The 24,044-nt window shown below is 42.8% G+C and overlaps 1 protein-coding gene across 4 annotated transcripts in view; it reads right to left on the bottom strand.

Moving 5' to 3' along the window:
- The window catches only part of LOC135215607 (ras-related protein Rab-27A-like), a 99,030-nt gene that overhangs the window by 59,003 nt on the left and 15,983 nt on the right, over positions 1-24,044 (bottom strand). For all 4 annotated transcript variants that reach the window (XM_064250502.1, XM_064250501.1, XM_064250504.1 and 1 more), the window contains exon 3: positions 10,427-10,500. In XM_064250502.1, the coding sequence (XP_064106572.1) occupies positions 10,427-10,500 (74 nt within the window). The remainder of the gene's footprint in view (positions 1-10,426; positions 10,501-24,044) is intronic.

Below are 24,044 nucleotides of genomic sequence, written 5' to 3'. Positions count from 1 at the left end.
AATTAATTCTATTCTAAAATAGTTTACTGTTTCACTATAAATCTGCACTTGCAACTTGGCCAAATCTCCATTTAGGTGAGAATAATTGAGATGTTAAAAACCTGAGAATAAGATAGCTGAGATTGTTATTGAGACAGAAACTTTTATAAACTGAACTGACTCAAAAAATTTTGTATTTAATATATTCTTGGTTCATTCAGTCAGCTTTCTCATTCAGAACTGTTAGGAAATTTGATGGGAATGAGAGCAGTAAGCCCAAGAAAGACAAACGTTCCACGTAAGACAAGCACTTGCCTATACACTAAGTGTGATATAGCTGAAATTAACCCTTGGAAGTCCATATCATAGGAAACATCTATAATGAATAAAAGAAAGGATGGTCAATTTCATGAATCTACAGATCTAGGAACCTCTCCTAAGCAGGGACAAAGAATTAGGAGTCTGACCCCATCATGAAGCTTCAAAAAAAATCTTAAAGCTAAGAACCATAATTTGAGAAAGTATGTCATCAGTAATATCTTAAAGGCTCCTAAACTATACTGTTTGCACTAGAATGGAATAACACGCATATTCCAAGTTACTAGTTTCTGATACTTACAGGAGGCAAGAAAAATGATATTTTTATGATAAAATAAAGTTTCACATATACTTACCGAACAGTTACATAGCTTATAGCTTCTTACCTGCGGCAGTCGAAATTCAAATTGTTGGCGCCAGCAGCATTGCTATCTTAAGTATAGGTGATACAAGACCCGCCCACATCCGGGAACCCTGGGTACTTACTGCTAGCTTTCTACCGTCAATTTTCGTTTAGCCGACACGTCCATCTGTTGGGAGGTGGGTGGGCTTTGATTATGTAACTGTTCGGTAAGTATATGTGAAACTTTATTTTATCATAAAAATATCATTTTCACATAAGTGACTTACCGAACAGTTACATAGCTGAATCCAAACTACTCGGAAGGAGGGTAGATGGACTACATAAAAATGACAGTAAGACCACATTAAACAGCAAATGTTGCAGTACCCTACCTTGTGAGAGAGCAGCTGCAGGAGAATACTGCCTCTGGTTGGCGCTCTCATCACTCGTAGGAGACGTGGCAGTATAGGCCAGGGTCGTTCCTACTTAGTGGGATTTTGTAACCATGGACAAGACCGTTGGTTGACAAAATATTAAAAAACAGATAATGCCCTTGCCCTGGGCTTCAAAAACCAGATAAAAAACAACAGACCATCACCTATACCAAAAATAATGACATACTCAAAAGTAATAAATAAGATCTGGAGGTTCTCCAAAGTACTACGAGCCTCCAGTCTGCCCACGACTCAACAACCTATAACAAGGCGAGGAGACAGTAGAGGATAGAAAGTTCCCCTATGTTTCCTTTCCCAACACCATGCCCGCTACCGACAAAGGACCCAATTTACAACAACTATCATAGGTTGCCTCTACATTCTTCAGGTAAAATGAGGCGAACACAGATCTCGATCTCCAAAACGTAGATTGAAGAATCGAGGAAAGCGACATATTGTGCTTGAAGCTTAAGGATGTCGCCACTGCACGTATTTCATGTGCTTTCACCTTAAGCACATTTAGAGTCTGATCTTGGACTTGAGAGTGTGACTCCAGTATCAGACTTCTCAAAAAGAACGAAATAGCGTTCTTGGAGAGGGGGTTTTGCAGAATTCTTAAACCGAACACCAAAGTCGGTCGGAATTACCTCTAACGGATTGTGTCCTTGACAGGTAACATTTCAGAGCTCTGACAGGACATAGTAAATATTCTTCGTCCATCGGACCCACTATATTAGATAATCCCTTAAGTACAAAAGATTTAGGCCATGGGTTAGAGGGAGATTCGTTCTTTGCTATAAATTCGTTAACAAAAGAACAAACCGCATTACTATTTTTGAACCCCACCTCTTTGTGGATGGCTTGTAACTCACTCACTCTCCCTGCTGTAGCCAATGCGAAGAGAAAAAGTGTCTTCCTCGTTACATCTCTCAAAGACGCTTCACGAAGTGGCTCGAATCGTGAAGACATCAGAAAAGTTAAAACTACGTCCAAGTTCCAGTCCACACTATCCTTCTTGGATACTTTTACTGTATTAAATGATTTAATTAAATCTCCAATACCCTGGTTAGAGGAGATGTCAAGCCCTCTATGCTTAAACACTGAGAACAGCATAGCTCTGTACCCTTTAACTGTCGATACCGACAAGTTCTTAACTTCTTTAAGGTACAGAAAAAAATCAGCTATTTCTGTCACAGAGGTTTTAGAAGACGAGAAATTATGTCTTCTGCACCACGTCCTAAAGACTCCCCACTTCGATTGGTAAAGCTTGGCAGAAGAGCTTCTTCGACAGTTAGCAATAGCCTCTGCCGCTCTATGAGAAAACCCCTTAGCTCTGACGAGTTTCCGGACAGTCTGAACCCTGTCAGTGACAGAGCGGACAAATTCTGATGATACCTGTCGAAGTGGGGCTGTTTGAGTAGCCGAGGATACTGAGGAAGAAGTCTGGGATGGTCTATAACCAACTTGAGAAGGTCTGGGAACCACTCTTTCCTGGGCCAGAATAGTGCTACCAGCGTCATTGACACATTTTGATGCGAGAGGAACTTGTTCAACACCTCTCTGATCATTCCAAATGGGGGGAAAGGGGGCGTTAAACGTCTAGACCGTCCAATCCTGAAGCATTGCGTCGGTCTTCCAAGCAAGAGGATCTGGAACTGGGGAACAAAAGATCGGAAGTCGATTGTTCCTCGACGTGGCAAACAGATCCACTGAAGGTCTTCCCAAAGTTTCCAAAGTTCCTGACAAACTTTGTCTTGCAATGTCCACTCCGTGGGAAGAACTTGGTTTACTCGACTGAGCTCGTCCGCCAGTACATTTAACTTCCCCTGTACAAACCTCGGAACGAGGGAAATATCCCGATCTTGAGACCAGAGAAGGAGATCTTCTGCGACTTTGTTGAGGGAGAATGAATGGGTTCCTCCCTGATTCCTGATATAAGATAGAGCGGTGGTGTTGTCGGAGTATACTGCCACTCTCTTTCCCACGACCAAAGGAGCGAATGCTTGCAGACCGAACCAAATCGCCTTCAACTCCTTCATGTTGATGTGATTCAACCTCTCTTTCTCTGACCATAATCCTGAGATCTTTTTGGTTCCTAGGAGAGCACCCCAACCTCTGTCCGATGCGTCTGAGTATAATTCTAGGTCTGGGTTCCGTAATGTCAGGGAGAGACCCTCTTGCAATCTTTCCCTCGACATCCACCATCTCAAGTCCTTCTTGATCTCTTCCGACACTGGGAACGAATACGTGTCTGGTTGAGACTTCCGACACCAACTCGCTTTGAGAAAAAACTGAAGAGATCTCATGTGAAGACGACCCAACTTTACAAACGTCTCTACTGATGATAACGTCCCTAGGAGACTCATCCATTCCAAGGCGGAGGAGGACTGACGTTCAGGAATTGGCTCACTTTTTTGAGGCAAGATTCTATTCTTTTTCGGGACAGAAAAAACCCGAAAAGTCTGAGAGTCCAGAATCATCCCCAAATAGGGGATCTTCTGGGAAGGCACTAATTGAGACTTCTCCAGGTTGATGAGAATTCCCAATTGACTCGCTAATGACAGTGTCTTCCGTAAATCCTTCATGCACTGTGTCCTCGAACTCGATCTGAGAAGCCAGTCGTCCAGGTAAAATGCTGCATTTATGCCCAACAATGGCAGCCATTTCCCCAATGGAGCAAGAACACGAGTAAATACTTGAGGGGCCGTCGAAAGGCCGAAAAAAAGGGCTCTGAATTGATACGTCCTCCCTTCGAACACAAATCTCAGGAACTTCTTTGAACTCTGGTGAATCGGCACATGAAAATAGGCGTCCTGCATGTCCAGGGACACCATCCAATCGCCTGGGCGAAGTGCCGACATCACAGAACGATTGGTTTCCATATTGAACTTTGTCTTCAGTACATACAGGTTCAATGCGCTTACATCTAGCACTGGCCTCCAACCTCCCGAGGCTTTGGGAACTACAAAGAGTCTGTTGTAGAATCCCTGAGAACTGTCGAGGACTTCCTCTACTGCTCCCTTCTTGATCAGTGCATTGACCTCTGCTGCTAAAGCCAAAGCCCTCTCTGATCCTGGAGAATATGCTGTTAAACTGATTGGTGTATCGGAGAGAGGAGGATCTAGAACAAAAGGAATCGAGTATCCCTCTCGAAGAACTTGCACTACCCATTGCTCTGCACCTCTTCGACTCCATTCTTCCCAAAAAAGATGGAGTCTTGCCCCTACTTGGACGTGAAGGAACGGCTTCTCACTTGTCCGAAGGTTTGGGGGGGGGTTTCTTTGAGGACTTGTACTGTGGACGCAAATTAGTCCTGGGTCGTTGCCACTTAGGTTTATTCCCTCGAAAGGGATGCTTCTGAAGAGGAGAAGACTTTGCTCTTGTCGGAGTAGGCTCTTTCGGACGTCTAGAAGACTGAAGAAGGAGATCATTAGTAGATTTCTTTTCTAAATCCGATAGAATTTGTTGAATGGTTTCTTCAGGGAAAAGGTGAGATTTACAGAGAGGAGCAAAATTGAGAGCCGACTTCTGGTTATTAGTGACTCCTTTAGACACAAAAGAACACCACCTTTCTCTCTTCTTCATCACTCCCATTGTGAAAAGGGCTGCTAATTCTCCCGAACCATCTCTAACAGCCTTATCCGCACAGGACAGAACTCCTAACCAATCTGTGGCAAAATCTTCTTCTAAAGACAGACAGTCTTCAATCTTGCGAGCTAAAGAGGCAATAGTCCAGTCCAAAAAACTAAATACCTCAAATACTTTGAAAATATTCTTCACCAGATGGTCAAGCTCCGAAGAAGAAAACAAAATTTTAGCTGACGAAAAAGCTGCTCTTCGGTGTGAGTCCACTAAACCGGAGAAGTCTCCCTGGGAGGAGGCAGACACTCCCAAAGAAGGAACTTCTCCAGTTGCGTAGAAGCGATACGATTTACTCTGAAGCTTAGAAGGCGGGAAAGCAAACGAAGCCTTACCTGTTTCCCTCTTCTTAGAAAGCCACTCTGTTAACTCCTTAAGTGCCTGCTTCGAGGACTGAGAAAGAACCAGTTTAGGTAGACACGAATACGCTGTCTTCCTATCTTTAACGAACATTGAAGGCGGTGAAGACGGAGAAGCAGGTTCAAAGTAATCTGGATAAGTGGAAAGAAAAAATTTAAGAAGACTCGAATAAGCCGACAAATCCCTGTCATCTTGATCCAAAGCTTCCTCTTCAGACTGCACGGAAGCGGAGTCGAAATCAGGCTTATGTTGTACCCCGGTGGAGGATTTCAACAAACTCATAAGATCCTGAAAATGCTTCTTAAATGGAGCTAAGGTAGAATCGTCTAACACTGTAGAAGTCGATGGTCTTTCAGTCGAAGAACGATTCTCTCTAACAGGAGAAGTCTCCGCACAACGAGTCGACACAGGCGAACAACCAGTCAAAATTCCTATCGACTCACGGCGAGGGGAGTCGAACGAAGACGAGTGAATACGCTTCTCTGGACAGTAATACGGAGTCGAACGAGGCGATCGAGCCGAAACTGCGACGGAGACTCGCTTGGGAGAGTCGAGCGATCGTGAATTATCATGAAGTTTAGTCCGAGATCCATTGCTTTTAGCCGAAAAATGCGACTGCGGAGGAGATTCACTAAATATCACATCCGGAGCAAAACTACACGAAGGTTGAGGACTCCAATGCCTCTTACACTTCTTAAACAGGAGTCGGTGGGACGATAATCACCCCCAAGAAATCGAATGTCTTTTTAACGGTCGAGACACCAAATCACTTGGCCTTTTGCGCACTGGCGATTGCACTTCCGAATCAGAAGACAGACGAGAATCACAAACACTAATACCTTTCCACATCTTTTTGGACGACACCCGCGAGTCGACAGAGTCGACGGCTGACCGTGGGCAAACTCCCCCAGACTCCTTCCAACCCCCGGTATGTCTTCTCCCGGTTGCGGGGGAGCGGGACAGTGACCTTTGTCTGGGAGTCGAGGGGGAACGGACAACCGCCTCCTCAGGCGCAACATTAACACTTTGCACTGCACTAGATTTCACTGTACTATCTACGAAAGCTTTAAAAGACATTCCTAACTTCATAACTGATTCAGCTAACACTTCGAACTTTTTATCCATCTTAGACTCAAGCAAGGCAATGGTGTTGGGTTCGGAAACATGGGCAACTTGAACAGGGGTAATCAAAGGATTAGTAGGAGGACTATTAATTGGAGAAATATTCTCTAATAAAGGAGAGGCAAGAGAAGACTTATTTGTCTCCGAAGGAACAGGAGTAGTTTCTAACCTATTCTTACTACAAGCCCTAAGAGCTGCCTTCCTCTTCCTATCTTTCTCCATTTTCTCAGCATGCGATCTAACCGCCTTCCATCCCTGTTCATCCAATTCTTTACATTCATCACATGTCACATCCATACCATTACAATTTTGTCCTCTGCATTTAGTGCACTTAGAGTGCGGATCGTGACATAACTTAGCTAATCTTGTTTTGCAGCCAGCGCTGCAAAACCTTACAGCAGATGAACTAGAATCTGACATAATTAGCAATAATGACGAAAAACTGAATAGAGATAGCTAACTGGCAAGAAAAAACCAAAATCTTGTACATCACCAAACAAAAACCAAAATCCAAAATGGCGACGCAGGAGACTGCAGCGAAAATCTCACAGGTGTTACCCCGTGAGCGGCAGAAACGAAAATTGACGGTAGAAGGCTAGCAATACCCAGGGTTCCCGGATGTGGGCGGGTCTTGTATCACCTATACTTAAGATAGCAACGCCGCTGGCGCCAACAATTTGAATTTCGACTGCCGCAGGTAAGAAGCTATAAGCTATGTAACTGTTCGGTAAGTCACTTATGTGAAAGTTAATTTTATGAACACCCTATGCTCTACCATGCTACCAGTGAATTGCAAATATCTGTGCTTTTGAAGGCCTTCTCCGTACTTGACATGACTACAAGAGATGGAATAGCAAAGAGTGCAGTGGTTTGGGCCAGTAAAGAGGGATTTGCATCTTTGACAAACAGTCAGCATAAAGAAAGGTCCTTTTGGGTCTTGGGGTATTCTTGCTGGTCATGATTTCAACTACCTTGCCTTTTACATGTACATGATGAAAGAATGCTTGCAGATCCAAATAAAATATCTAGCTCCTTCTACAGAGATGTCATCTGAGACCTGAGAGTCTAGCAAATGGGCTGCCAACCCCCAACTTAACACGTTTGTGAAAAGCAGAACCATGGTAAAGAACCCACAAGCACAAGACACCCCTGCCCCCTGAGGTGGTGAGGGACCAGCAACAAGGGTCTACTCAAGAGGACTGTGCCATCAAAGAGGATATCATCAAACACTTGTCTCAGAAGGCAAATGGGTAGCTTGTTTAGCTGGGCTACAACCATCTGCAACTTGTACTGTTTAAACCAATGATAACAGACCCTAAACTCCCTCTAATGAATCAACCAATACAGGGAGACCATTTTGCCAGTTGGAGTTTGTCCCCTCCGTGCAGTATGACCCAAACTCTGGAGAAATTTGCATCAATGACACTCAACATCTTGATACTTTTTTCTGTCAGATATGCAATAAACTTATCCAGCTGACCTGAAACCAGGTCTTAGCACAACTGGAGAAGTTGGTGAAGGTGTTAGAAAAACACTGCAACAGCAGACACTACTACATAAGTATCGTCTAAAACCAGCGAAGCCTTATTTTGTTTCTTTGTGGTCATATTTACTGAGCAAAAGTCATGTCAGCCACTATGGGGCAGTGATAGTTCAAAATAAGAGTACACAGAAATGGTACTACGGGCTTGACCAGGGAGTCACCCTTTCTAAATAGGCTAACAGACTGAAGTCACTATCTCCAGCCTGAAATGAGGATTCTGTAGTAGATCCACTCTTACCTCTTTTTCTTCAAATTTCTAGACATTATGATAATGGAGTAAGAGTGATCACCTCTTCAACTCTGAAAGGATGACTGCTGCCATCTGGTAGGAGGTACTACTCTCATAAAAGCATACTGCTAATCTTCTGAACTGAAGATGTCTAAAGTGGTAAATCTGAGTAGTCTGATGAAGATATCTTAAATTCCTATATCCAAAATCTGGTTCTGGAAATTTAACCAATGAGCAGAAGTAAAATTTACAGATTGGAGTCTTCTGAGAATATCTTAAATTTCTACATCCCAAAGTCTGGTTCTGGAAATTTAACCAATGAGCAAAAGTAAAACCTACTGATTATTAATCACTCCTCTGGTGAGTGTACTATCTAGCTTATCAATTGGGTCTCTTACCTTTCCTTGGCATAAATCTGCAGTCATGTACTCACAAGGGAGGAGGTTTCTTAAGTCTGTATAATAAACCAATGAAAGGAATCACTTGTCATAACCAAGGCCCAATCCTGCCAATCAAATATTGCTAGCAACTCCCTTCTGAAGCATTTTATATAGATACTCCCTTCTGAAGTATTTTATAGTGTCAGCTTGTAAAAGTCACAGATGGACAAGTCAATGTCTTGATACCCCAAGGTAGGTGATGCAACTGTGAGGATCATCCAGATGTCTAAAGTAAGTATCTCAGCCTGTAAGTTAAAACAATAAAAAGAAGATACCATCAGCTTGCTTAGACCTTTCCAGTGCCTCTTCTTGCCTTGTGCTCAGTGACCTATGTGAAGTTTTGGTAACATGATGGCCACAGGGCAGGAAAGGAGCTTCAGCCTTCATAGGATTTATGTTAGGCATGACTGCCATGACCAGCGACCCTAGCTTCTACATTAAGTACGCAACAAATCCAGTTCATAGCTCTGTACCATCATAAGAGACCTTATCTTGCACAGCCATCAGGGCATCTGTTATTTCCCCCATCATGACTCATGGGGTCCGTAACATCAAATCTTTACAGACCTGGTACACAGAGAATTTGGCCTACTGGTTTATAACCAAGAAATATACAGCCGTCAGCCCAAGGTTACAGGTGCCTCTTTAAATAAAAGAAAGAGGGAAGCAAATCTATTTAGGCCCCTCATAAGAATTGTCTCAAAAACTACATAACAAAAACAATTAAGGTATGAAAATTATCCTTATTATGGTATGAAAATTATCCTTCTCTGGGAAGGACTGCAATGGAGAAGAAATGGAGGACAGCCAGAAAAGTCTAAAATTTTTCCTAAGCATCTCTACTCTGCAAAACCAACAACAGAAAAGTAGTCTGCTGAGGGACCTAAAAAGCAACAATGGGTAGCATCACAGCAGCAGCAGCAGGAGACCAAGGCGAAAGATCTTTGACATATATTGCCATAAATCAAAGGTAAAACAAAAGTAACCCAAAAATATATATATATATAAGTATATACAATTTGCCAAAGACCAATGAAGACTTTGTTGTAATACTTGTGGATACTGCTGCAGATGAACAAACATTGACACGTCTGTTTGAGACCCTGGAATCTGGCAACACATGACTACTGTTTTCTTTCCTTAAGAAGGACTGAAGTGCTTGGGGCAATTTTGTGGTATACAAAATGGGTATTTATAAATAATGTTTGTGATAGAACAAATTTAGATTAAAGTGCCTCTAATAGTATGGTAATTCCTAAATTAGTTCCCTGTAGAGCAAGATAGTTTCATATTCTTTCACAAAATATTCTACATAACATACCCACGTTGAGCATCTATGCACAATGTGCCTGCAAATAAATGCTAAAGCAAGTCAAAGTTGTACTGGTCATCAATACTCAGTAAGCTTGTATGCACAGCATTTTCAAATGACACAGGCCTACAGTATCTGTTTCTCCGCATGAAGCAAATAATGTGTTGTGGCATATTATTCCAGTACTGTACATGGAATTATAAATTAATTTGCAATTAATCTTTTTTTCAGATATTCATATAACATGAAAAATTCAATGGAAATTTGCACATAAATATCTAAATTAATAGGTAACTTAAATATCATCACCCCTTAAAATTTTCTACATTAATTTACAATCCACAACTATATCAACTGAATCTAAATACTTATCCAAATACTGCAATTCTGCAGAATATACAAAGTACCACAATAACTTACAAAATATTATGGAGGAGTTATGCAACTTATTTGGGTTGGTGAACAGCTATAAAAACTAAAATGAAAGACCAAATAACATTTCTGTTAAAGACTGGTCTCATGCAAATGTTAGCCAATGTAAAAAATAGTGATGCAGTGCACTACACCCAAGAACATCTCAAAAATATATGCCGTAATACAAACCATTACTTAATAGTTAGAACTTTTAGCTATGATTAATAGGAATACTGTATTAAGTGATACTGGAGTACTGCATGATAAAATGTGAAATAAAACTAAAACCCTACTTTTCCTGTCCAGCTGTATCCCAAAGCTGAAGATGAACTCCCTGGGGTCGACCAGTGCCATCTCCTCGATAGATCTGAAAAAAAATATGCATATAAAATATTCATAAAAAAGTGGAAAATACGTACTAAAATAAAACAAATTAAAACAATTATAATAATTAGTGTAAGTTAAACCATAAGTGTAAGTAAAACCATAACTCCTAGGTTTTAAAGACATTACAACCTCAAAGATACACTACAATTCTGACTAGCAAAATCATCAAAACAATACATCCATGGCATAAAAATAAAGGGGTAAACTGCTTGGTGGCATTACTACTCACAAGCTGATGGCTTTGTTTTGGCTAGTGAGCCGTGTGCATTTGACTGCCTCAATGAACTGAAGTACTTTGACACTGGCTGATAAAGCATATTGATTGTTGTAATTTTTAGTTGACTTTTAAAAACAATTTGTTACATGTTTTTTCTTCATCAATTTTAATATTAGCTAAGATGGATAAACTTAAACCGATTACAAAGTAGACATAACAGAAAATGGAAAAACTTAAACTGTAATACAGTAATGTAGTAGTATATGGTATAAACTATCCAGCTTTGCTGCATCAGAAATTTCCTTGGCCAAAGGTGTCTCAGTACATGCAAATGGATGGGGTACAACTGGTGTCGTATGTGAAGACTGTAACAGTATTGGATGTAGACTTAGACAGCAATTACTTTTTAATCTCAGATAAAGTACATGATGTCAATTGTGAACTTCTTGAGAAACTAGCATTAAAAAAACAAAGTATTACAAAAATTTCCAATTTGATTATGATATTCTTGCTTGGTATGATTTACAGAAAAACATTTTTAACATAGCATAATGTTACTTTTGTCTGCTATTAATGTTCCAGTAAAATAAGGGTCATTTGAGAAACGAAGAAATACCAGTAATATTGACATACAACTTTTAAGTTACTACTTGTTCATTAACTCATTTACGTTAAGAGTCTTGGTGACAGTGTAAAACTTTTGTTTTTTATGATACTTTTGTTTATTTATTATTTTGGCTAAGAATTTACATAATTTGTTCACAGGTCATACAGTATCACTGGAATTCTGATTACTCTGTAGACAATATAACCTTCCTCTTAGAAATCCACTGAACTCACTTAGCCAACAGTAAACCTGAAACCATGTACAGCTTAACCTTAAATGCTGCCACTGGGAAGATGAGAGGACCTACAATACTGGCACTATCTAGTGCATGGGGTTCTCAATCTTTTTGAAGTTTAAAAGGGATTTTGACGTAGGAAAAATCTATTTCTGGGTGAAGGGCCCGTGTCGCCCAGTGAAATAGGTTCCTTTAGCACTATTTCTAAGGTAAAATATTGTTATGATACGTACCAGAGAACCGCTAAATTGGAAATGCCAGAATACAAAATTTTATATTAATGAGAGTATGTCACTAGTATAAGGTAGTGTTGATAGGAACTTACTTCACATGCTGTTAGCATGCAATATATTTACTAAAACAACTATATCGTACAGTTTTCAATCACTGTGGCAGTGAACTAGTGCTGCCTGCAGCAAGTTGCAACTTGTCACTAGTAACAGTGGTAGGTAAGTCAGTGTGTGTGAATACCACATAAAAACAATAAAACAACTAAATCAGACATATTTTTCCAATAACTATGACTGTGAAGTAGTGGTGCTATATACAGCTTATAACTACTTACTCATGGGGAAATTACTGTGCGTGTGACTAGCATCACTAGCATAAAAAAAAAAAAAAAAATAGAATTAAGAAGGCATTGTGTTCCACTGACCAGGAACTAATGCTGATTGTTAAGCCTCACAACTAGTTATTAGTGAACTATAGTTGATTCACTTAAGGTGGATTTTTGTGCCTATGAGACGTTTGTTTTGCTGCCTCTGATTGGCTGGTACCAGGAGGTAGGCTGCTTGCTCAGTGTCTCAATATTTTTGTCTGTGGCTTAGAAAACTAGCAATATGTTTATATTTCTTTATTTATCTCACGTTTTGCAAAAGATAGTAACACAAAGGAATTACGAGTAAGAGTGAAGAAAGAAGCATCTAATTCTTTATGCCTGTTTTTACTTACCATCAGATTTTGCATCATTAAAGCGATCAGATAAAATAAACCTTATGTTTTCATACAACAAATTTACCCTGAATACGCTAGTGCTTTCAGATTTTAGATACATGTGATATGTAAAGAGAAATTAAGAATATGTCTTATTATGTTGCATCAGTAAATGATCAAAATTTGACGGCATTGCTGAGAATGTGATCTACAAGACATCGTTGCGTTTGTCATCTCAGCGAGAGTTGATTTGCCAATTAGCGATATAAGAAGGTTGCAGTTTCGACAATATTTGCCATGTTATATCATTACGTAAATTTTTTTAATTAAATACACTGAACTCCCATTATGATTATCAAACACTTTCAATCCACTATCATATAGTATGTATGGACATATCTGATAAAGAAAAAATAACAATAATCAGATGGATGCACCTGGTATTGTTAGCTCATATCTAGGCGGGCCACAGGGAACTCAGTCTAGCAAGGAAGTTGAACTCTGTAGACAGACTTCGCATTCTTCAACTCAGCCTTAGCTTTACTCAGGTTATTTCAGAATATTGTTTCTAATTTTATTACATGAATATGTTATTGTTATAATACAATTAAGTTTGTTCATACTTACCTGGCAGATATATATATAGCTGTATTCTCCGAAGTCCGACAGAATTTCAAAATTCGCGGCACACGCAGTGGGCGGCCAGGTGGTAGTACCCATTCCCGCCGCTGGGAGGCGGATATCAGGTAACTATCCCATTTCTATTCAATTTATCAGTGCCACTGTCTCCTGAGGGGGGAGGTGGGTGGGCACTTTAATTATATATATCTGCCAGGTAAGTATGAACAAACTTAATTGTATTATAACAATAACATTTTGTTCATGAAACTTACCTGACAGATATATATATAGCTGAATCCCACCTTCGGATGGTGGGAAGAGACAGAATAGGATTTTTGGGAAACTAAATTAAGTAGACGATATACATCTTGGTTCCTCACCTGTTAGCATAGCCGACTTCGTGATTACTGTCACCAAAGTCTGCTTCTGCGTTACTAGAGTTGCCAGCGAGGTAGAGACCTGTAATGCTTGTGCGCTCTAGATGATCTGTCAACGGGGGCGTGACCACAATGTGACTAGACCATATGACCATACTTCTGAGGGCAACGAAGCTAAAACCACCACCTGACCTAACCTATCCAAGTTAGTTCCATAACTTCTAGGCTAAAGAAAAGGAACGCGCCTCAAGCGACCAACCCTTCAAAGTTTAAAAGCATACCTATCCCTTTTCTATAGGATAGGATTCGTGTTGCTTGCTGCCCCCAATAATATATCTACGGATATGTATGGTCTAGCGACTTACAGATCTGAAATGTCGTCTTCACATCCCGTCGGGAGTGTTGAAGCGAAACACAGAGTTGCTTCGCTAAAGCGTGGCACTCAGGATGTTACTGAGTGTCATGCTCTGTTGAAATGCTTCCGAGGCCGCGCCCTCACCTCTTGAGCATTCATATTAAGAAAAAATCTCAAATCTTTATGCAAACATAATGAATGAGACTTCTTAAAAGAACTCCTTGACTATAATGCCAGGGTGTTCTTGGACATGAACCAGTCTGATCTTTTACGGAACACCGCAGATTGTCCGTTTGACCTCGACTTTCTATAGTTTTATCAAGATAAAACTTGAGAGACCCGACAGGCACAGGACTCTCTAATGCCCTTGCCCAATAATTTGTGCCATACCCTTGGTCTCCAAGCCTTCGGAGTCAAGGGTTAGACAGGTTTTCGTTTTTATCAAGAACGGAAGGCTTAGAGGACAGACCGCATTATGTCCTTTAAAGCTAAAACCTCTGATGATGGCTAAAACCTCACTAACCCTCTTTGCGTGGCTAGAGCGGTTCAGAATGTTAGCCTTTCTGGTCACGTGTATTAAGTTCGCAGAAAGGATAGGTTCGAAATGCTTTTGGCATCAGAAACTCAGACTACGTCTAAGTTCCATGCCAGAACCTGCGATCCAGAGAATTTCAAGATCTCCCCAGACCTCAAAGATCGTGAAGCTTTTGTTGTTTGACAGAACCGAATCTCTGAGCCTAGAGGCCGTCAACAACATATTTGCATATTCTACAATAGTTAGGACTTCTAGCTTATCTCATACTTCATACGGAAAGATAGAACCATAAAGAAATTCACAGAGGTCGAGGTGGAGGGAAACAGTCATTTCCCTTCACTATCTCCAGAAACGGCCCCCTCCGATTGAACACTGAAAATAGGCAGCACTGCTTTGCTTGGCCAGAGGACTGCCATTAATCTTGAAGATCTTATCGCTTCTCGATAGTCTGAACGCCTTCAGACTCAGAGAGGAGAGATATTAGATACTTCACTAAGTGACGATGTTAGATTACACGATTCTCTCGGGAAGGGTCTTTGGACAATTCTCTGAATTACCTGACCTCTGTGAATCCAACCTCTTAGAGACCAACATGTGGAGACTAAAGCTAATCCTCTAGGATCATGAATAAGGGAACAACTTAAGAGGAAGCTCCTTCGTCTTCAATATTACGAAAAAACTTAACGAAAGGACGCCCTCAGTCTCTCCTCAACTTTCGACATACTTCTAAGTGAGGATTACTCAGACGTCAGTAGTTGTTGCCTTCGATCGAGAAGACCCGCACGGACGTGCACTAGTTTAACGAACCTCTTGAGGATCGTTACGTTCCGTGCCCAAGCCCATAACCAACTCTCTCTTCTTGAGCTATGAGAGAGCTGAGAAATTATCCGAGATGATTTGGGGCCACTCGATCCAAACTCACCCTTCGAGGAACTGGAGAGCCGACCAGTTTGGCTTCCAATTCTTTCAGACAATGTGCCAGAACATCTGTTCCTCTGTTCGGATGTCTGGCCCCTCTCGCTATCACCCGAGGTGATCTCAAGCCGTGAGAGAAAAATTAAGAATATTACTAGATCTTTGATGTTATTCCAATTTCTTCGTGAGGAAAAAATGTAGAGGTCTGAAATTGATGTTTTATTCAAAGGGAAAACAAGCTTCTCCAGCGAGGAAATGGTCCCCAGCAAACTCATCCATTCCCTCACTCAGCCTGCTTCCTTCCCTAAATAAGGCTGCGCTTTGCATAAGCAGGAGAGCATTATTATAGTGCTATGCCGCGGTAGATTCGTACAGAATTCTGTTACCGTGCGGTAAACCCGCAACCGAACAAGTATAAGAGATATCTTGTTGAAATTATCTAAGTAAACGGAAGGCGTGTTCATTCAAGATTACTAGAAATTTCCTCAACCCGAGGCTAAAATCCATGATTGTAGGGCAGAGAGACGGCTTATTCAGCCATTCCCGCAAGGGAGAGAGACGTAACCAACCGCGCATGTCACCGAGCTAGCCGGTACTGCGTAGATCACAGTAACAGCAGCCTTGTTCATCGTCTCGCACTATCTGCCTGAGTTGCCAGCTACTCCTTTTACGAAGGGATAGGTATGAAATCGAGCAAAAGGAAACTATCAAGCAGGCCATATTTAAACGAAACAAATTCGCTAAATACAGAATCTGAGTGGTGTTGTCGTAACAATACCTGAAGAGTTGTTCTTACTCCGAAAACTCTTGGAAGGTTGAAGGGAGTGACAATTAAATACATTAGAACAACAGTTTCTTTCGGCTTCTATCCGCAGAGGTAAATACGATATGCGTATATGACTTGACCCATGCGTTAGCAAAATGACGCAAAGATAAACTACGTAAGTATTGTAGTAATTTGAACATCGAATTCTCTACTACATCTTTCCTCGACGAGGAAGAGAGAAAGAAAGGAAAACGACTGTCCACGTTCTAATGAATGAGACTTTTTAAAAGAACTCCTTGATTCTTTGCCAAGACTCTTGCCAAGAAAGGGAGTTAATATTTCTAATAGAGATCATCAAGAGAGAACCGGAGGATCGAAAAGGACGTTCAATGTTCTTATGATATTGGACATAAGACTTCCTGGATCTAGTCTACAAGTCTTTTTCTTACTCCCCGGATGAGCCTCTGAAAATGAATGAGAGCTCTTCCGAAATTTGTTAATGAGTTTATCCGCTTAACGTATAAAAAACGTTAAAATCTATGTCAAAGAGAACTACCCCATTTATGAGGGGTCCCCCACTAAAATGACAAAACGTTTAGTATCTTGACAATGGGGAAAACGCCCTTACTTGACAAAACAATTGGCAGTTTGGCTAATAGGGGAAAACCCTTTAACATGACCGAAAGTCACCCAGGAATCCGAGTATATAATCTTCCCGATTCTCAGAGAAATCGATGAAGAGGCAAGAAGGGATCGAAGAAAAAATTCGGGTATGTCTCTCGCTAACTCCGAATCCTTCTTTAAAAATTTCTGTAAAGGAATGTCCTGTGGAGAGTCTTGAAAAAACCTCCTCTTGACGAGCGTTTAGAAAGCGTCAAGCGTCCTAAGAAACGTCCTGAACAGCAAATAAGACGCTGTCTACAAGTCTTTTTTCTCTCGCAAAGCGTCCTGTCGAGCTTCCACCGAAGTGGTCCTGGCGAATGTCCACAAAAGCGTCCTCATAAGCGCTGAAGCATGCAAGGCCGCCAAGAGGCGTCCTGGCGAGCGACCTTGCCAACATCTCAATGTTATGACGAACCGCGTTTTGCGGATGACGTTGAATATTTTCAAGGGACGTCCTGCATGCGATCTCCAATGGAGAGCCGCACGCTGCTGCCTGAAGTGTGTGAACACTAAAGGAAGACGTACGGCTTTCGTCTTCAAGACGGGCCTTAAAGACCTTCATACCTTCTTACAAAGACAGTGGCCGCCTGTGCGGCAACTTGCGTCTTAGTAATGCAAAAGAACATCTCCAGAAACGCCCTCAGCACAGGAACCGCCGAGCGTCCGAAAGACACCCTCGCAAGGTGCTTGCCGAGCGTACTGGAGAATGTCTCTACTTATAGGACGTCGAGCACCTCCAAAAGCTTCCTCACGTCTAAATTGCCCTTCTTATGCCGAACCAGAGACATAAGTTGTTTGACTGTGCAAAGCGGCTTGCCGGACGTCAAACTTATGCTCTTCGAAGTAAAAGCGAACGTTACAGTAACGTATACGGAGCGCCATGAGGAGAGGAGACGAATACTGAGTTGCTCCTCCAAAAAGGTGGAATCAAGAATGTCCTTGATTACCATATTCTTTTGGAATGCTAGCGAGGTTGAAACAGCTCTAACTTCATGAGCGTTCACTCGCAGGAGGCTCAAATCACTCTTCTGGCAAGATGAATTTGAGCCTCCTTAACAATGTAAAATGAGCGTTCACTCGCAGGAGGCTCAAATCACTCTTCTAGGCAAGCATGAATGAGCCTGCCTTAATTATGTCCCTTAGGAAAAGAGCCAGTGCATTCTTCGAAAAGGGTATAATTGTTGGGGGTTCTTCTTTCCTGAGCACCACCCAAAATTAACCCTGAAAGGACCTCTTACTTCCTTCGTTTAAGTAAATAAAATTTGAGGAGCCCTGACAGGGCACAGGACTCTTTCATCCTCTCGTGACGAGAGCTTCTTAAGGAGGCGCGAGTCCTTCCGAGAGCTCCAACCCCTGTGTGGGGAGGACGCCTCGGAGGACGAGAAGCAATCCTTCAAGATTCGTGCACGTGCTCGATCTTCGGCAGCCTGGGAAGCGACAACAGGACCTGCCGAAAGGAAGCCAGATCAGCATGAAAAACCCGTAACCCTCCTTCGGCTTTTGACATGCCCTCTCCCTGGGTTTCCTGGGAGTCCGACAGAGGTCTAGGCTAGAGGCGTTATGGGGACGATATGACGGTTCCCTCCTGACGAGAGAGAGGACGTGAAGCGTCCTCTTCTCTAAAGCTTCTTAGAGGGCGCGTGCGAGTCCTTCCGAGAGCTCCAACCTTGCGCGGGGAGGACGCCTCGGAGGACGAGAAGCAATCCTTCAAGATTCGTGCACGTGCACGATCTTTAGCAGCTGGGAATCGTCAACAGGTCCTGCCGAAGGGACGCTAGATCGGTGGGGAGCCCCCGTAACCCTCTTGCGGCTTTCGACATGCCCTCTCTCTGAGTCCTGGGAGTCCGACAGAGGTCCAGGCCTAGAGGCATTATGGGGCCGATCTGACACCCCCTCCACAACACAAGGGGCACTACACTTCACAACACTGATTGGAGAGCGAGCACTTTAGTCTAAGATTACTTGATGTAATCCTCTAGCAGACACTTCTTCTAGGCCCGTCAAGCCATACCACAGGGTTAGGCAAAATAAAATTACAGGAGGTTAGAAGGTTCATTATTTCTAACTTCTGTTTACTGTGGAGGAAAACTCCTGATTCTAACACGCTCTAAAATGCGTACATGAATCCTATTCTTCCGTAATCAGTCACACATTACACTAATTACATTGAACTTATGCAAAGAAAACATGTAAACGTCATATATACTAAGCGAGTGTCTACCGAAAGTTCGGGTAGCCTCACCTTACCCCATGCAGACAACAAAGTCTGAAACTAGGCTAACTAGCTTCAGACATCAAATGCAATGAAAAAATTTACTATAGCGTATGCCTAGCCACAAATCCAAGTCAATAATCGAAAGAATAATTAGGATACTTAAGCGGCTAATGAAGTTTCAAAATCCTAGGCGGAGGTCTGTAAACAGTTGTTTACCGACCGGCGACAGAAAAAATATGAATAGAAAATGGGAATAGTTCCTGATATCCGCCTCCCAGCGGCGGGAATGGGTACTACCACCTGGCCGCCCACTGCGTGTGCCGCGAATTTTGAAATTCTGTCGGACTTCGGAGAATACAGCTATATATATATCTGTCAGGTAAGTTTCATGAACAAAACATATTTTCAAACGAGAGAGATATCAGAGACTTATTTGAGTGACATGAAATAATAATCTCAGTAATCTCAGTGAAGTAATAAAATACAAAGAATTAAGAAAGATTGACTTCATTTTCTCTTCACATATTACATGCATCTAAAATCTGAAAGCACCAACATATTCAGGGTGATTTTATTTTATGAAAATACAAGTTCTATTTTTATCTTGATCACATGCATTATTTAAAATCCGATTATAAATAAAAATAGGTATATGTAAAGAATGAAATGTTTCTCTCTTCACTGTTGCTCGTAATTCCATTGTGTTTTACTTTATTGATTTCAGGAAAAGATTATTTAGTTGTACAATTAACCCTTAAACGCCGAAGCGGTAAAAAAAAAAAATTGTCTCCCGTGTGCCGGACGTGTTTCAGAGTGAGCGCGGAAGCGGAAAAAATATTTTTTTCAAAAAATCACAGCGCGCTTAGTTTTCAAGATTAAGAGTTCATTTTTGGCTCCCTTTTTTGTCATTGGCTGAAGTTTAGTATGCAACCATCAGAAATGAAAAAAATTATCATTATCACATATGAATAATGTGATATATGATAGCGCAAAAATGACAATTTGTCGAAAATTGCATTTTTCCTAACTATACAAACCTGAGGTCCTTTAACAATAGGAAGGTAACTAGCGGCAGCTGGGACGGTCGTAAGCTTCGAACAAGGGGAGAACGGTAGTTAACTGCTTGTCCGATCGTGCGCGCGCCCGCGCGCCCGAGAGGTGAAGAAGCACTTTTGCTTTAGGCCCATGCAAAAAGTTGCAGAGTGAGGGGTGGCATGAGGTGGGACTATATGTAAAGGACCTCAGGTTTGTATAGTTAGGAAAAATGCAATTTTCGACAAATTGTCATTTGTTCCGATACGTAATACAAACCCTCGGTCCTTTAACAATAGGAAGACTCACTTCTTGGTGGGAGGAATCTGAGTCTTTTTGGTGAACAGACTGGTGTTCGTCCAACCCTGGAGTGCCTCCCTGGTCGTAAGAGCAAGGGAGGGATCCAAACCTCTGTCCGATTGATCGGGGTGTGCACCGCAGGATCAATGGTCAGACCTCTGGGCCAAGTACTAAGAGAGAGGCAAGCGTATCTCTTCGTACCAGCAAGCAAGAACTTGTTCCTGTTTGCAAGAGACAATCATAAAATGATGGGTTTGTCTCAATTTGGCATCCACTTCCTCCCCCTTGTTGGAGGAAGTGGTGGATATTTACTCCTATCCCTACTGAAAGGGATAGGATGGTGCTCTATTGAGTAGCTCACCTGCATCTCGTCCTTACCCAGCAGGGTGACGACCGTGTCCTCTACCCAAAGGTAGAGCGAAGAAAAAGATGGGAAGAGGAGCCCAGTCACACTCTCATTCCTCATCCATTCTTACGGTCACACAGGACTCGATGCTGTTCAGCCTGCGAGGGTCTGGGTTAACTACACAACGTGTTGAGCAACCACCAACGGTTCCCAAGGAAAAGATCCAAGGAACTGTGGGCAATATCCTGAAGGTAGAAGGAGGTGCATGCGGTCCGGTTGGACCAGGCGCCTGCCTTCATTACCTGCGCCACGGAGAAGTTCTTGCGGAAACGCCGAGAGAAATGTATGAAGAGGCAGGTCCGCACTCATCCTGGGTGTCGAGTTTCTTCAGACAGCTCCGTCGCACCTTCACAGGACAAAGCAGCATAGCCTTCGTATCGGAGGCGGTGACGTCCATTAGGGAGGGTATTGTGAAGGACTCGAACCAATCGTCAGTTACCGAAGGGTTCTGAGTCTTCGCTACGAAGATCGGTACGAAATCGAGCGTCACAAATCCCCATCCCTTTGTGCTTGACTTCTCAAGAGAAGTCATGCAGTTACCTAAGACGAAAAGAAGGGAATAGTAGTATGACCTATCCCTCTTCTCGACTTTGGTATGTACAGTACTCATACTGACAAGCTATTAAGACGAAGTAATGATTGCTCTGGAACAACCGAACTAAGTCCACAGCATAGTTCGTAACTGACTCGGGCGCTCTGACAGCTGCCGACTGACATGGTTCGGAATCAGTAGAGGCAAGTTGTCCAAGCATCCGGGTAAGTCACGTGACCTTCGCCCTTTAAGAGTTATGCTGAGAGACCAAACAAATAAAATATTTGTTAGTCACCGATGCCGGACGGCGCGGCGATGATTCTCTTTAATGCATAAGCTCAAAAGGCGAAAGTCAATTGCCTTCAAAAGACCGAGGTCCTCCTGATGGCAAGAAAATCTCATAGACGTTGAATCTCAGCTTAAGGAGAAACAACACTATGTGACGTTGAAGACGAAGGTAGGCAATGAATGCAACCTACGTCTTCCAGCTGAATCGAGAGAAGGAATCTCAAGATTCTAAACCTGTGCTTACAAATGACTGAAAACGCTAACCGCCATTCATTGCTGTCCGTTGTGCAATGAAAGCGGGGCGTTCTTCAGTAATGAAACACAGGGGAGAGCCGCTGAAGAACTGCTTCTCATGGGCTGAACGTTTGGAAGTAGAGCTGGCAGGTGTGGGAGTAGGCGATGTCTTTCAATACATCTGCTAATCCGGGGTGAACAATGAACAATTGTACACCTCCGAATACAAGATATTTTGAGGACAAACTCAGATTCCGCAAAAATCATTCGCATTATCGGGATACGATGCAGCAAGAGACTATTACAGAATTCTTTTACCGTGCGGTAAACAGAAAGATGAGAGTCGAATAGATATCTCTGTTTAAAATTCTCGCAATACCGAAGACGATGAATACTAGCGTCTCTCAGCAGTAGATGGTCATTCATGTATGCGAGAATCCCCGTTAATCAGAGACTTAAGTCCGTAATTGTTGGGCAGAGATACGGTTGTTATTCAATCAAAGCAGGTGAGAAAGACATAAACAACCGTCTATCTCAAAGCGGCAGCTGATACTGAAATGCCTCGGGCAATTCAATACGCAGTAGCTGTCGCTGACTCGTCATCCTGAGTTGCCAAGTAATCCTTTCCACGAAGGAATGCGTTCGGCTAGAACCACCGAGCATAAAAAGATATGCTCGAGCAATTATATTTAAGCGAAACGAATTTCGGTAAATATAAAAGCTTAAATGGTGTTGTTGTGACAACACCATAAGTATATAAAATTGAAACTGGAAACTCATGGGAGGTTGCAGGCAACCCGGGTTGCAGTTCAATTAGAATACTTTTCGTCTAAGTCGCAATCCGTAGAATAACCAGGATATGCGCCTACCCCTCGGACCATTCAACTGCTTAGCAGAATCATGTCGCGAGGTTAATATACGTAGTATATTTGTAGGATTCTGAACAACGATCTCCATCCTAAATTCTTTCCTTCAAGAAAACAAAATAAGGATTGGAGATCGACCACCTTCGTTCTCTATTAAAGAGAGTGAAGGAGAAGTCTTCCTCGAAGGAAAGCTTCAATGGTGAACAGAATACTAAGACGATAGTTCCAGCCAAACTGGATATTCCCGTCCGTTCTTCTCTATTCCAGGTTGGTCGCCTACTGTGAGATAGTCTTCTTTCAGCAGCAGTCTTCTTCCTAATGCTAGAAATTCCAGGAATTCGAGCATAGGCGAGGTTCCCGATTATCGTGTAACATATCGGGGATTCTCGTCTCGCTCACTTTGGACCGTGGTCTCGCCTAAGTGTTTGGAGATCGTAAGAACTCTAACACTCTGAATGCGCTAGAAATTCCGTAGAATTCTAAGCAGTCTGCGAAACCCCCACCGAATTCGTCAAACGATATTGGCTGGTGGTCCTCCTCGATTCCCGTAGAAATCGAGAATGGGGCAGGATCCCTCCTCAACGACCGGGCTTACGTCAGGTAGGAACCGAAGGTCCCCCCTGGTAGCGCAGTCCCCAACGTGGGATCCTACAGAGAAATCTCTGTAGGATCCTTCCCCTTTCCCTCGTAGCCGTAAGGAGAGAGGGAATGGGGGAGGAATTGGATACTCGCTCGCCTCCTTCCCAGTGGAACTAGCAGTTGGAGAAGAGTAGGAGCAGCCATCGCCTTGCGGCGATGGCCTCTCAGAGTCTGGGAAAACGTATCGTCAGGAGAAAACGTTTTCCCGAGGAGGGTTACGAACTCTCACTGTAGGTAAGGGTCTGCCGCCACTGTGAACGTCGTCTGGGTGGGGGGGCTGATCGACACCTGACAGGAGAGAGCCGATACCGTCCTCCGACTCATTCCAGTCCTCGTCGAGGTCGAAACCTCTCAGGAGGACCGAAGGAGTATTTAAATACGGTGTCCGAAGACAAGTAGAAACGCCGCTGTCGCAGTAGAGGAGGTGGAAGTAGCTTGATCGAGGCCGGCCAGAACTGAGAGAGCCTTCTTGTCCGGAGACGAGAGACTCTGGTTCAAGACAGAATCGGCAAGCTCCGATCGCGGCATACCCACCGTCGGTTTGGGTTCCCTCTCGGGCCCCAAAACGACTCGAGCAGAGACATGGGCTCTGACTGGTGAGAGCGGCGATCCTTCCCCCCGTCGTTGTGCTGACGAATCATGCAATAACCTGGGTAAAGTTACTCTGAATCTCGGAAGTTACAGCGTCTTGAGGAGTAGGACCGTCCAGTCCCTCCAACAAGAGCAGCTCCCAGGACCCTCCTCCTTCAGAAGGACCAGCAACAGATCCCTGACGGTTGCCTCCATCA

Source organism: Macrobrachium nipponense, chromosome 5, assembly GCF_015104395.2.
Source record: "Macrobrachium nipponense isolate FS-2020 chromosome 5, ASM1510439v2, whole genome shotgun sequence".
Lineage (NCBI taxonomy): Eukaryota > Metazoa > Arthropoda > Malacostraca > Decapoda > Palaemonidae > Macrobrachium > Macrobrachium nipponense.
Note: the sequence above shows the minus strand (reverse complement) of the source record. Positions and strands in the feature narration are given on the sequence as shown.